Source organism: Chenopodium quinoa, unplaced genomic scaffold, assembly GCF_001683475.1.
Source record: "Chenopodium quinoa cultivar QQ74 unplaced genomic scaffold, ASM168347v1, whole genome shotgun sequence".
Taxonomy (NCBI): domain Eukaryota; kingdom Viridiplantae; phylum Streptophyta; class Magnoliopsida; order Caryophyllales; family Amaranthaceae; genus Chenopodium; species Chenopodium quinoa.
Window position 1 is genome coordinate 1,127,753 of NW_018745395.1, and position 12,877 is coordinate 1,140,629.

A 12,877-nucleotide genomic window follows, 5' to 3' on the forward strand; every position below is an offset into this window, starting at 1 on the left:
AAAGAAAAACTTTCATTAATATTATAATGTTAGATTTTGTCTCAATGTGAAGTTTATACCAAGTAATATACAAATTACATAATTTTTTTGTATTGATGTGTACTTTAAGATATTAATGATTAAAGGTATATCTTTTAAAACTTTGCTATGTGACAGAGGAAATGTTAATGTAAACAATATTTTTCAACAAGTAACAAGAAGAGTGTAAGAATATTTCAAATACACAATGCACTAGCTTAAAAATAGAAAACACTTGAAAAGAAAAGTAAAAAATAAATAGCAATTTTTAACATTTTGTGGCACATCACATAACCTTAAAGAGTTACAGTAAAAGACTCAAACAAGTATAGTAATGTATTTTTACTGAACAATGAATTCATGAAAGTCGATTAACTTCGAATTTTTTTCGTTTGGGCAAATATTCAAAAAAATTGTTTGATAAATGACTTTTTCAGCTACAATGAAAAAAGCAATATGTAGCCAAATGACCTGTTCACTTCGGCTTAATTTCAGCTCAGTTTATTTCAGTTCAGCTCCAATCAATTCAGTTCATTTCAGCGTCTAATTTCCTTCGTTAATACAATGTTCATTTCAACTCTATTCAATTCAGTTTGGTTCAATTCAGTTCGGTTTAGTTCAGCTCATTTCAATAAATGTGAACAAGCCTAAAATGAAAAAAGATGTTTAGAGTTTGTTTTTGTCTTTTGCTTACCTAAGTTGCTAATAATATCCAACAATCAATTTTAGCAAACAAGTTTTTGACAAATAAAAGTTAAACAACCAACAAAAACTCGATACTCCGTATGAACAACCAGTCGACCACCCAAAGTAGGCTAATCAAACCAGCGACCTGCCAGCGACCAATGGTGTCAACACACTGACTGGGTTGGGGTTCAATTGGATTGGGTTGGATCCAAATCAAATTTGAGTCATGCTAAATTAGCATGCACATACAAGTCAAAATCTAAATCAGGTAATTTCACGTGAAATTGAATGAGATTTACTAGGTTGGTCGGGTCTGATTTTGACACCTCTACCTAAACGTCGAGGACAAAAAAAAAATAAAAAAAAATAAAAAAAAAAAAGGTGGAGAAGAGTGAAGACCAGACACCTGCCGTGAATAGTAGCTTACGAGTGTTACAAGTAGTTGCAACAAGTGTGGAGCTATGATAACCATAAGAAGCATTTGGTAGTCCTATAATTAACATCCTTAACTTCAGTAGAGCTCAATTAAAAGTAAAGTCCTGTCTTTTATTTACATGATTACCTAAAATCTTTCATAAATTAATTAAATTAAAGTAAAAGGAAAGAGATGCAACTGCTAATGTGACTGTGCCTCTTAGATGCCATAAACAACTCATAATTTCCACCCTTTATAAATTTCTTATCAACACCTCTTTCCCACCACACAGACCCTTCAATAATTTGTTCTTTTTTTCCCTTTTCTCTCTCTTCCCTTTACATTTTTCATCATTTTTGTGAATGCCCACCAAGTGTTTGCTGTTTTGCCTCAGAGAAAAAAATTCAATCATCCTGAAACAAAACAAGCAGAAAACTGTTGTAATAATCTGGTGAAAATGGTGGCTGAAAGGCCAAAAATTGTGATAATTGGAGCAGGAATGGCAGGTATAACAGCAGCCCATAAGCTGTATACAGCATCAGGGGGAAAAGATGCATTTGATTTGTGTATAGTTGAAGGTGGGCAGAGAATTGGGGGTAGAATTAACACTAGAGAATTTGGGGGTGATAGAATTGAGATGGGTGCTACTTGGATTCATGGGATTTGTGGGAGTCCAGTTTATGAAATTGCTCAAAAGATTAAATCTTTAGAGTCTGAGAAACCATGGGAATGTATGGGTGATTTGTTTGAGGAGAAAAGATCAGTAACTGAGACTAGAGCTGAAGGTGGGTTTGTGGTAAATCCTGATATTGTTGATCCAATTTCATCACTTTTTGATAGGTTAATGAGTGTTGCTCAATGCAAAGCTGAAAAGGGTGATCTGGGTGGGATTCAGGTGAGCAGCATTGGTGAATTTCTGAAGCTTGGGCTGCAGCAGTACTGGGATTCAAAGTCCGATAAATCCGAAAATATTGAGGAGGTTAAGGTTTGTGGGAATTGGAGCAGGAAAATGCTGGAAGAGGCTATTTTTGCTGTTTGTGAGAATACCCAGAGAACATATACTGGTGCTGGTGATCTGTTTAATCTTGATTATGCTGCAGAAAGCGAGTACCGGATGTTTTCTGGGGACGAGATCACGATCCCTCGAGGTTATATTACCATTGTTGAGTACTTGGCCTCAGTTTTACCCCCTGGTATGATTCAATTAGGTAGGAAAGTTGTCAAGATTGAATGGCTAGGATCTGAAAATGATGATCTTAGTGGTAATATCAGTAGTAAACCTGTGAAATTGCATTTTTCTGATGGTTCAATTATGCAAGCAGATCATGTCATTGTCACAGTTTCACTGGGTATACTAAAAGCTGGAGTCAGTGAAGAATCTGGTGCAGGGTTGTTTAGTCCACCACTGCCTTTTGTCAAAAAAGAAGCAATTTTGAGACTTGGGTATGGTGTGGTCAACAAGTTGTTCTTACAATTAAGTCCATCAGAAAGTCAAGAAGATTGCAATCTTTGTAAGATGCCCTTCTTGAAAATGGTGTTTCATAGGCCAGATTCCGAGTTTCGGCATAAGAAAATTCCATGGTGGATGAGAAAAACATCTTCCATTTACCCAATTTACAACAATTCTAGTGTGTTGATTTCCTGGTTTGCAGGGAAAGAAGCTCTAGAGCTTGAGTCTCTCAATGATGAGGCCGTTATCGATGGTGTTTCGACAACGATTTCGAGTTTTATCTCAAATCCTAATCAATTCCATGAAGAATGCAATGGCAATATGGAGTTTAAGGATTCAGAGTTTGAGTTCAGAGAAGTATTGAAGAGCAAATGGGGTACAGACCCCTTGTTCTTAGGGTCATACAGTTATGTTGCAGTGGGATCTAGTGGTGATGATTTCGATACACTGGCTCAACCATTGCCAAGAGCCGAGAACCGTGGCTCTACGACCGGTTCGCCACCTCTACAAGTCCTCTTTGCTGGGGAAGCAACACATAGAACCCATTACTCCACAACACATGGTGCTTATTTCAGTGGTGTGAGGGAAGCTAGTAGGCTTCTTCAGCACTACCAATTGGTCAAACATATTACCGACATTCAGTAAATTGTCCTAAAAAATTACAACTTTGGCTATGTTGCAACAAAATAGAGAGAATCAATCTACTTCATTGCTATTTTCTTGTTTGATTATTCTAGTGGTTTATAGATTTTGTACAACACTATGTTGGTTTGAACAATTAGACAGCTTAGGTAATCATCTTTAATTATCGCCCCGGTCGGCGGGTTTGTCTCCCTCCTATTGGACAGTTACTTCTGTTCATTGTTACTTAGGACTCTCTAAATTGGTAAGAGATCATGCAAGATATTAGTCATGAAAAAGAGAGGTTGGGACAGCTTTTTTAGATGTACTAGTAGATGAACAAAAGAAGCTTCTTTTGAATTTTTATAGATTGTTTTTGTTGCTGAGTTGAGTTACTTTAATTTGTGCAACTTTGTGTTATTTAGTCTCTTGCTCTTTTATGTATAGCTGGATATGATTGTATTTGGAGCACTGGATTTACTTAATGATGAAGCAGAAACTTGCTGCACTTTATATCCTTTCTCTTTCTGTCTAAACCGCACCTCAGCCCTCAATGCAACAATAATAACACTTAATCATTACCAGCAGTCAAAACAATAATAACCCTTAGTTTATCAAAAGCGTAAATTATTTCATGCACTTGTGAGTATCCACGATAGTGCTCTTATTAGTCCGGTGTGTTAACGTTTTATCGATGCACACACTAGATTGGGAGACTCATATTGGGCGCAGGGTGCTCTTGATGCACATAGAACTATGGGTTGTCTTGGTAGATTAATAGAAGCCAAAGTAAGGTGAAAAGTTCTATTTGTTTAGCACAATACTTAAAGCCAAAGTAAAGGTACAATCATCTAGGCAATTCAATTATAAGAAGTCCAATCTACCATAAATCCTTTTTTATAAAACAATTAATTAAGGAATTTTGGTATCACTCTCATCACACTATCCTCGTCAAAACAAGGAGCTTTAATAACCATCCCAGGCCACCACACTTGCCCTCCACATTTGGGTCATTCCATCCGTTTTGTACCTCCTCATTCCTTTTTTAGGAGGGGAGGCAATCAATTTAAGTGTAGACACATGACTAGCGAAACTTTAGATTTTAATGTTATTTGTGTAATTACGTGACGTGTTGTACTTTTTTTTTTGACAACGAAACGTGTTGTACTTTACCACAAGTTATAGTAATTGGTGATGTTGCACGAGCTAATTTTATCATTCAAAAATAATGAAATTTCAATGTTTCAGGTCGAACATAAGGATTTTACATCATTTATGTCACATGTTATATCCAACCGTATAGTGTAGTGCACTCGAACAAGATTTTGATACTCTTACTCCCAAGATATAGTTGTATAGTTGGTGCACTCAAGATCAATATTACGAAATTTATGTCTAAACACCGTTATTTCTTAAGAACGAGCCGATGTCATAGGTATCGTTACTTTTGCAACCCCCCCAAAATAACATTTTTAAATAAATTAAACTCAGTTCATTGAGTTCGATTGCATAAGTGACTATTGTACCTTGCTAAGTGACTCTATTGTACATTGTGACTCCAATCTTTTTACATTCGTTAGTGCTGAACAAATGCGTACTCGAGTGATCGATCGATGGACAAGCAAATTACGTAGCAAAAATTACTTTGAATTGGTGGATAAATAATAAAATATGGACTAGAGAAGTTACATCAATTATGTAATACTTTAGGACAGTGAAAAATGTGTTTGGCCCTCAATGTCTCTATAGGTTACAATACACTTTAAATGATTTGTGTACTATACAAGATATCAATTTGTGTCACTTGTCTCTCTCATTTACATCATAATCATGGACACACAACATCAATATCTTCCGTAATTTCCCTACCAATCGCCAAATGTTTTTTTTGACTAAAGTTGTGATCCTCTTTCTATCACTAATAAGGACATCAATTATACAATAAAGATAAATAATTATCATTAGATTAATTATTACCTAAAGATGTCAAATGATTTCGATGTTTGATTTGCCTTAATTGGGAGTATTAGTGTTTCACGAGTGCTCTAATTAGTAAATTAAGATAAATTAACTAACACCACGACTCATATGCCACCTTTCGCTAGATTACTAGTTCGTATTAAACTTCTATTAATACAAAATAATTTTTGGTTTAGACATGAAATTAACACAAAGGGCCCCGGATTGAGACCTATTATTAAAGTATGTAAAGATAATACAACATTATTGGCATATTTAAGGAACCACATATAAAATATCACTTGAGAAACATGTGATAGGTATTTTTCACTAGCAAACTTTCTAGAATTAATTCATTAGCATGATTTTCAATTTAATCATAGAAATGAGGCTTATTATTGTAAATGACCCTATGTTGTTGTCATTCATCCAAATAATAGAAATGAGGCTTATTATTTATTATTGTAACAACCCTATGTTGTTGTCATGATATTTGGATATTTATTACTTCACACCTTTTTTTATTTTCTAGAGTTTTCACGAATAGAATAAGTTTGTTTTAACTGATATACTATCTTACATAAAATTTTGGTACTTAAGACTTGAAATAAAATTTCTTTTTACGAGTCTCTAGGCACACAAAAAGGAATATGTATACACATAAACCATGTGAAATAAATGGAAAAAAATAAAAAGATACATTTCACACCAATATCTTCTAACCAAAATCTACACAAACGATGATGAAAGAAAAATACTATGTGTCCATATGAACACACAACACTTATTAATATACTTCTAAATTTTGTATTAGAGATATCACTTTCTTCTAGAGACATCCATGAGAATGAGAGGTTTATTTTAGCTCTAGTCACCATGAAATTAAATTATTCTTTCTCCACTCAAGTGTAAAAATGTCCTCATATTCTATTTAATTAACTAATTAGGTAAACTAGGTCTAGTCACGTTAGTATCAATTAGATCTACAAAAGGAGATTAATTTCAATAAATTTAACTTTTTTATGACTGTTTAGACAATGACTTCTTCAGATTATCAAAGAGTTTGTGTTAAGTTATTCATAGTAGTTAATTTTATCTAGATTACCTACATGTGTTTAATGCACAACCGGTTCTTATATTATCTAAACAATGCCTTATTGAACAATATAAGATTTTATTAGACTTTATTGGAACTTAATAGCCTTATATTTATCTTATATATAAATTATCAACTCTTTTCTTATTCAAACTTATTAACCCTTATATTTACCAATTTAAACTGACTATAACTTATGAAAATTAAATTAAACGAAAATAAAGTAAATTGAACATAGCTTAAATGGTAGCACAAATCGTAATATGGCCACTAATCAGATTGGGACATCACACTAATTAATTATATGCTTTGTTCATCTAGTGAAGGAGCACCAATCAAAGATGAGACCATTTCATTGTTTGAGTGCATGGGCTTTCTTCCCTTTTGAAGTTAAAAGGAAACAAATTCTCCACTAAAACATCATCAATTAACTTATTACTACAAGTTCCTCATTTTATGATAATATTTGATAAATAATATTTTACAAATGAAATTGACCAATGCTTTTGAGCAAACTATCCATAGTGGTGATTTGCAAATCTTGGACTAAAAAAAGTCGCCAAACATTGGGGCCAATTTTACTTTATTCACACCAAGTGAAAAGGGCTTATCGTTTTCTATGATATAATTAGATATGACGAAATAATATAAACACTATAGTATTAGACAAAATTAAAGAATTTACAATGTTATCATAATGGAATCAAGTTTTTAATAAAGAGTTTAACACCCAACATAGTTATTTGTTTTAAAGAAGACCTAGCGAAATAGAGCTTCTTTAACAATCTATATGTGGAGGAATCTAGATGTCTACTAATAGGAAAACACAAATAATAAACTTTTTAATAGCTTATTTGCAAAATCACTATTTAAAGTAGTGATTTTTGCAAATCAGAAGTCGTCAATTTAACAATAAAGTTACAGAACAAAATCGTTACTAAAAAATGTTTGAACTCCGTATTTATGTTTGGCTTCTTAGATTGAGCAAAGAGATTGATTTGATCGAGTATTGATCTCTTTAATAAATTCTAGTAAAGTTTATGTATTTTTGCTTTAAGGTATCAATTTTCTTTGAAAAAAGCTTTCTTGGAGTTTGCCTAAGAGATTGGTACCTTAATCAATTGTTTAATATGCTTCCTTAACTCTCAAATCTCAATCTAGGGTAACAATTACACTAAAATTGTTAATTTAAGAAACTTGACTCCAAAATCATAACTTGTACTTGAGATAGTAATATCATTACAATGTTTTTAAAAAGACTTACCAATCCTATAGTGGATAGTTGTTTAGTAGATAAGCTAAATTATATATGCAAATAAGCTATTAAAATACATTATTTGCATAAAACATTCTACTCATTGGACATGCTATATAGGAGGTTGGGTCTTTATCTAAGCCTAGCTTGGTCCACCTAACCACATTGTGACAATTGATGGTCTTAACTCATCATCACAACTAATTAGGTTTGAGAATTAAAGGAGTTCTTTTTGAGTTAATATATTGACCAAGACTGTAGCTCTTAGATTGTATTCAAAATGATAAAACAAGGATTACGCGCCTCGTGTTGCAACAATTGTTTTCTCTACGACTATACCAAATAGGCAAATACAAGTATGACTTTATTTTATTAGGTTTCAGTCACCAATCTATTACAGTTCCATAGGTTACTTCAACACGTAGGGGTGCTAATCGAACGAGTCGATCACGACCTACGAGGTGCTCGATTCGACTCGAAAACTTTTGTCATATGCTCAACTTGTGTTATTTAATGTTTCGAGCCAATAAAACTACTCGACTCCTGCTCGTAAAGTTTCAAGTCGAGTCACGATTTGCTTGTTAAAGTTTTAGCCCTTCTAAAATTCTAGGCCTTTATTGTTTTTTTTTTCTTCTCACTATATATAGTTTTTTAAAATTTTTTTTTATTATTATTAAAGGTTTACTTTTTTTTTTTTTTTGATAATATAAAGGTTAACTCTTATTAAGTGTCAAATTTATTCATGGTAATAACTTTGTTTGTATATTCTATATTAATAAAACACATTATCGAGTGGTTCACGAGCTTATCAGAGCTAGCTCAACTCGTGCTCGTTAACATCTCGAGTTGAGACGAGTCAATCGAGTCAAAGTTTTGATCGAGCTTTGATCGAGTCCGAGTTGCTTACGAACTGCTCAACTCGATTAGCACTCCTATCAACACGTAACAACACGTGAATGGTAAAAAAAAATATTAAAAATAATCCAACCACCACCTTCCTCCACCCCCTCCCCTTCCAGTCCCCAAACCAATCCAACTAAGGCTAATGTATCTGCTACAGTGGGTTTCGTTGACTAGCTTTTCAAGGTCCGACGCCACAATTGTTGAGGAGTAGTTGGTGTATTTGCAATTTCGCACGACAAAAGTAGAGGAAGTTGTGGTTGGGTTCGAGGAGAGAGAAGAGAGATGTCGACGGTTTAAGGAGAGAGAATTTATGGGGTTGGTGTTGTGATGGTGAGGATGGTGGGAAAGGGGAGGGGAAAATGTGGGTTGGCGTGGTTTGGAGGAAGGGGAGAACGGGAGATGGTGGTTGGGAGGGAGGTCAAAGGGGTGGTGACTCGAAGTTGACTGAAGTCAAAGGAAAGAAAAAAATATCTATTTGATAGGTTATATGTCATTTTAGCCCGATAAAAATTAATACCTTCTAAAGTTCAATTATACTATAATAATTCAAAGTTGAGATTATTAGAAGAAAATCGACTAGGATTATTCAACAGTTAAACCCAATTTTTCCTTTAATTAATTCATACTTAATGTTATGAAGTTTTAACTAGGTGTATTTATACTCCTTAAGTCCACAAATAGTTCTCTGTATTTGCTTTAGAATATCTACAAAAAAATCCGTACTCTCTTTCTCATATCCTTACCCTCACCTTAGTGAACTTTTTAATATGCGTGTTTAAACCTAAAAGATCATCTGAAAACAATACTTGATATGATATAATTACTTTAAAATGGGAAAGAAAGGATTCTTTGATCAACCTGAAGAGGATTGAACTTCGGAACTTTGTTCTATAGAAGCAAACTAGGTGAAATGTAAAGCAAAGGTAGGTTAGGTTGGAGATTAAGCCAAGAATAAAGCAAATGATTTGAAAATAAAAGAGGATAAGAAAAGATCTGAGTGGCCAATAATCCCAAGTGTTTGCTACATCAAAGCCTCAAATGCATCAATCTGGAATCACTTCCTAATCACAGTTGTTGATGCTGCAACTTTTTATCCGGATCATTACTACACTTCTAATCATTATATGTCGAAATGTTATCATACAGATTTTCGACAAATTGATAAATTCGTTATAGGAAGAATTACCTCTAACCATTAACCAAGATGGTAAACGCGACAAGCTTTCCTTGTGTTGATATAACAAGGACATTTTGCTGCTGCTGCTGAATACAGAGTACTACAATTCTGAGATTCGAACCAGTAATACAGCAGCTACCAGCAATATTCTGAAACAGTGAATGAATGTAATTTTAATGATGAGGAGAATTTAAGTAAATTTTTTACTTACATTACAGTACGTGATAAAGATCGATAACGACAATAACCAAAATTCCACGAAGATTGCAAACATGAACATAAATCAGACTTGAGAGCCACTGGGAACAGTAAATATGATGATTACGAAGATGAACAACATGATTCAGATATATTGACAATTGAATCAATGAGGAGTGATGTCAATTGAACTAATGCAAGCTATAAAATCCTAGTGACGGCCAGAAAACTGAAAGCCTTAAAACAATTTTCAAGATATTCGATTAAATCTTCGCTCTTTTCCCAGTTCTTGTTAATAAGGGACCATGCATGAAGTAGCTAATAACTTATAAAAGGAATGTTTTGTCAATAGCTCATTGTCATATGATTACAGTCATTTGGAAAGAACTTATCTTTGCAACCATTGTGTATCATTGAATGAGGCACCAAAGAATACCTATCACCTTGATTAGTTGCATCATACATTTCTGTGGTTGCATTTTCATACTCTCATAAGGGTCAAAGGGGGTGTTTGGCAATTAAATTTCTGCCTAGCTTTTGGCCTTTTAGTTTAGTCAAACAACCAAAAAATATGTTTGGTTGCTGGCTTTTAAGCTGGCTTTCCAGCCAAAAACTAAAAGCCAATAGGAGTAGCTTTTTTAATTAACTTTTGGCTTGTTGGCCCACTTTTCACTAATAAACTGCTAATAGCCACAAGTAATCTCGCCACACACTTTTGTAAATAGCTGGCTTAAACAACCAACTAAAGATTTCTCCAAGTGCTCTCCATACTAGATTAGTACTGCATGGTATCAGATTTTGAGCCCGAATGCGACTAGAGAAGCTACAACTCCCCCCACCCTATAAACAGAAGGAAAAATTACTATAAATAGTCTAACCTTTGCCTCGTTCTCCCAAAATAATCTTACCTTTCGATTATTCCAGATTAATCCAACCTTTTACCCCCATCTTCCCATATCACACCTTGCATCTGGTACAACTGCTTATATGTGCTACGTGGCACTTCATGATTGGTTTTTTGTTTTTGTTTTTAATTTACTTTTTTTTAAAAAAAAATTTGAGTTATTTAAAGAAGTTAAAAAAATCCCCACCCACCTCAATTGGTTTCTCTCCCCTCACCTTCTTTCTTCTTTCTCTCTCTTCCTCCTTCACCACCTTAGTCACCACTCACCACCATCCTTCTTTCTCTCTCCTTTCCCATCTTCCATGACCTTAATTGCTACTCCCTTTGTCCCTATTGTTTGCCCCATTACTAATATTTGGGTCAAAATTTGATAACTTTGACCATTAATTCTCGTTAATATATACTTCCTCCGTTCTATTAATATTGCAACAAGGATGAAATTACGCATCCCAAGGCAAATTTTATATACTAAATATCTATGAATGTGTAAGAGTAAAAATTATAAAAAGTTGATATTGTGAAAGTATTTTATGAGACAAATCCAACATAATCTCACATGACTATATTTTGTTTAATGTATAAATCATATTATATGGTCAAACAAGAGTGATGAATAGTGCAAAAAGTCCATTTGTTGCAATATTAAAAGTCCAGTGGGGTCATGTTGGATTCAATTCGTCGTATATTTTATGAATATTTAGTTTTTATAATTTATATGCTTATAAAATAAAGATATATGCGTTTAAAGACACTTCTTGGAAACCGTGATAAGTCAAATGGAGCAAAAAATAAGGGATGGAGGGAGTAATTGCTAATTGCCGCTACATGTAAGCCAAATTGGCGATTTGGGGGTTTGTATATTGCTTGCGGGTGACTTGAGGTGTCGCTGCTTTGATCGGAGGTCGTTGCTGGTATTGACGGGGAGAAGGGGGGTCGCAACTACTGTGCGGTGATAGCAGCGGTGGATGATGCATTAGGGGCTGTGACGGTGGTTGTTATGTGTGGATGGCCAGCAGGCGATTGATGGTGCGCTGATGGAGAGGCGCCGCTGATTATGGTGGTTTTGCTGCTGAGATCAGGAGATGAGGTGCGGCTGTTTGTGTTGGTGTTGAATCATTAAGGGGTGTGTAGCAGGTGGTGAATAAGAGAGCAGGGGAGGTTGTGTGTGGGTGTTGAGGGGCAAGGTAGCTACGGGGAAGGGGAGGGGAAGCAAGGTGGCTGAGGGGGACGGGTAGTGGCATGTCTGTTGGGTGGAAGGGGCAGGGGTGGTTGGGGAAGGAAGAGAGAAAGGGAAGATAAAATGGAGGTGATGGCATTGGGTGGGGGTAATGGAGGAAGGTGATGGCAAATAGTGGGAAGAAGGAAAGAGAAAGACATGACCGGTTGTTTAGGTAAATGGTCATTTAGGTTCATTTTAGGAAGAAGGGGTATAAAGGCGGGATTATTCTAGAATAATCTACAGGTGAGATTATTTTAGGAGAACGGGGCAAAGGTTGGATTATTTAGAGTAATTTTTCCTAAGTGATAGCCTAATCTCGCTATTAACTTGCTTGGGAGTGCTCATGTGCCCAGGGATCCACATGCAAGCTCCTCCACCAAGACTTCTGTCAGCCATTTACTAACCTCAAAATGGGCAGTTACTTAGATTGTGGGTATAGTGAGTTGTTATCCTAACCAAATGGGTTGAAATCAGTGCCTATAAATAGCCCCTTGGCATTCATTTCTGGCAGAGATTGCAAAAGAACAAATAGAAAGAGGGTAAAGTGGGTCGTTACCATAACCTTGTTTATTCTTTTGCAATCCTTTTAGGTCAAATTATGAGCATGTGTTTATTAATGATAATAAGATAGAAAAACAATCGAAAACATAAAATTACGAAAATTGTCTCTTACAATAACAGAAATATGCATACTGAAAATCAATATACTTCGTGAAAGTTGTGACAGATTAATGGTTAAAAGTTTAAATTATTTACTATGCAAGTCAAAACAGGTTCGCAATATGAAATGATTTATTGTATGACTTATGAGTAATTATACAACTCATATTGGTTAAATTCATAGTTAAAGTTGATAAATATTGACAATAAAGGTATGGCCTATAAGTTTGAGACTTATGCAGCGTTTAATAATCCTCACAGAAAGGTGAAAACTAAAAAATTTGTAAAATATCCCTTACTATGATGATTATACAT

General features: G+C 34.6%; 1 protein-coding gene across 1 annotated transcript; it reads left to right on the plus strand.

The window, feature by feature from the left end:
- Positions 1 to 1,099: 1,099 nt before the first annotated feature.
- Positions 1,100 to 3,706, plus strand: LOC110712904 (probable polyamine oxidase 5). The gene has a single exon (XM_021891366.1). It carries the CDS (start codon positions 1,578 to 1,580, stop codon positions 3,213 to 3,215), a length of 1,638 nt encoding a protein of 545 aa, XP_021747058.1. The 5' UTR covers positions 1,100 to 1,577; the 3' UTR covers positions 3,216 to 3,706.
- Positions 3,707 to 12,877: the final 9,171 nt, after the last annotated feature.

Coding starts and splice junctions, on each gene's coding strand:
- LOC110712904 (XM_021891366.1), top strand. CDS start 1,578: ATGGTGGCTGAAAGGCCAAAAATTGTGATAATTGGAGCAGGAATGGCA.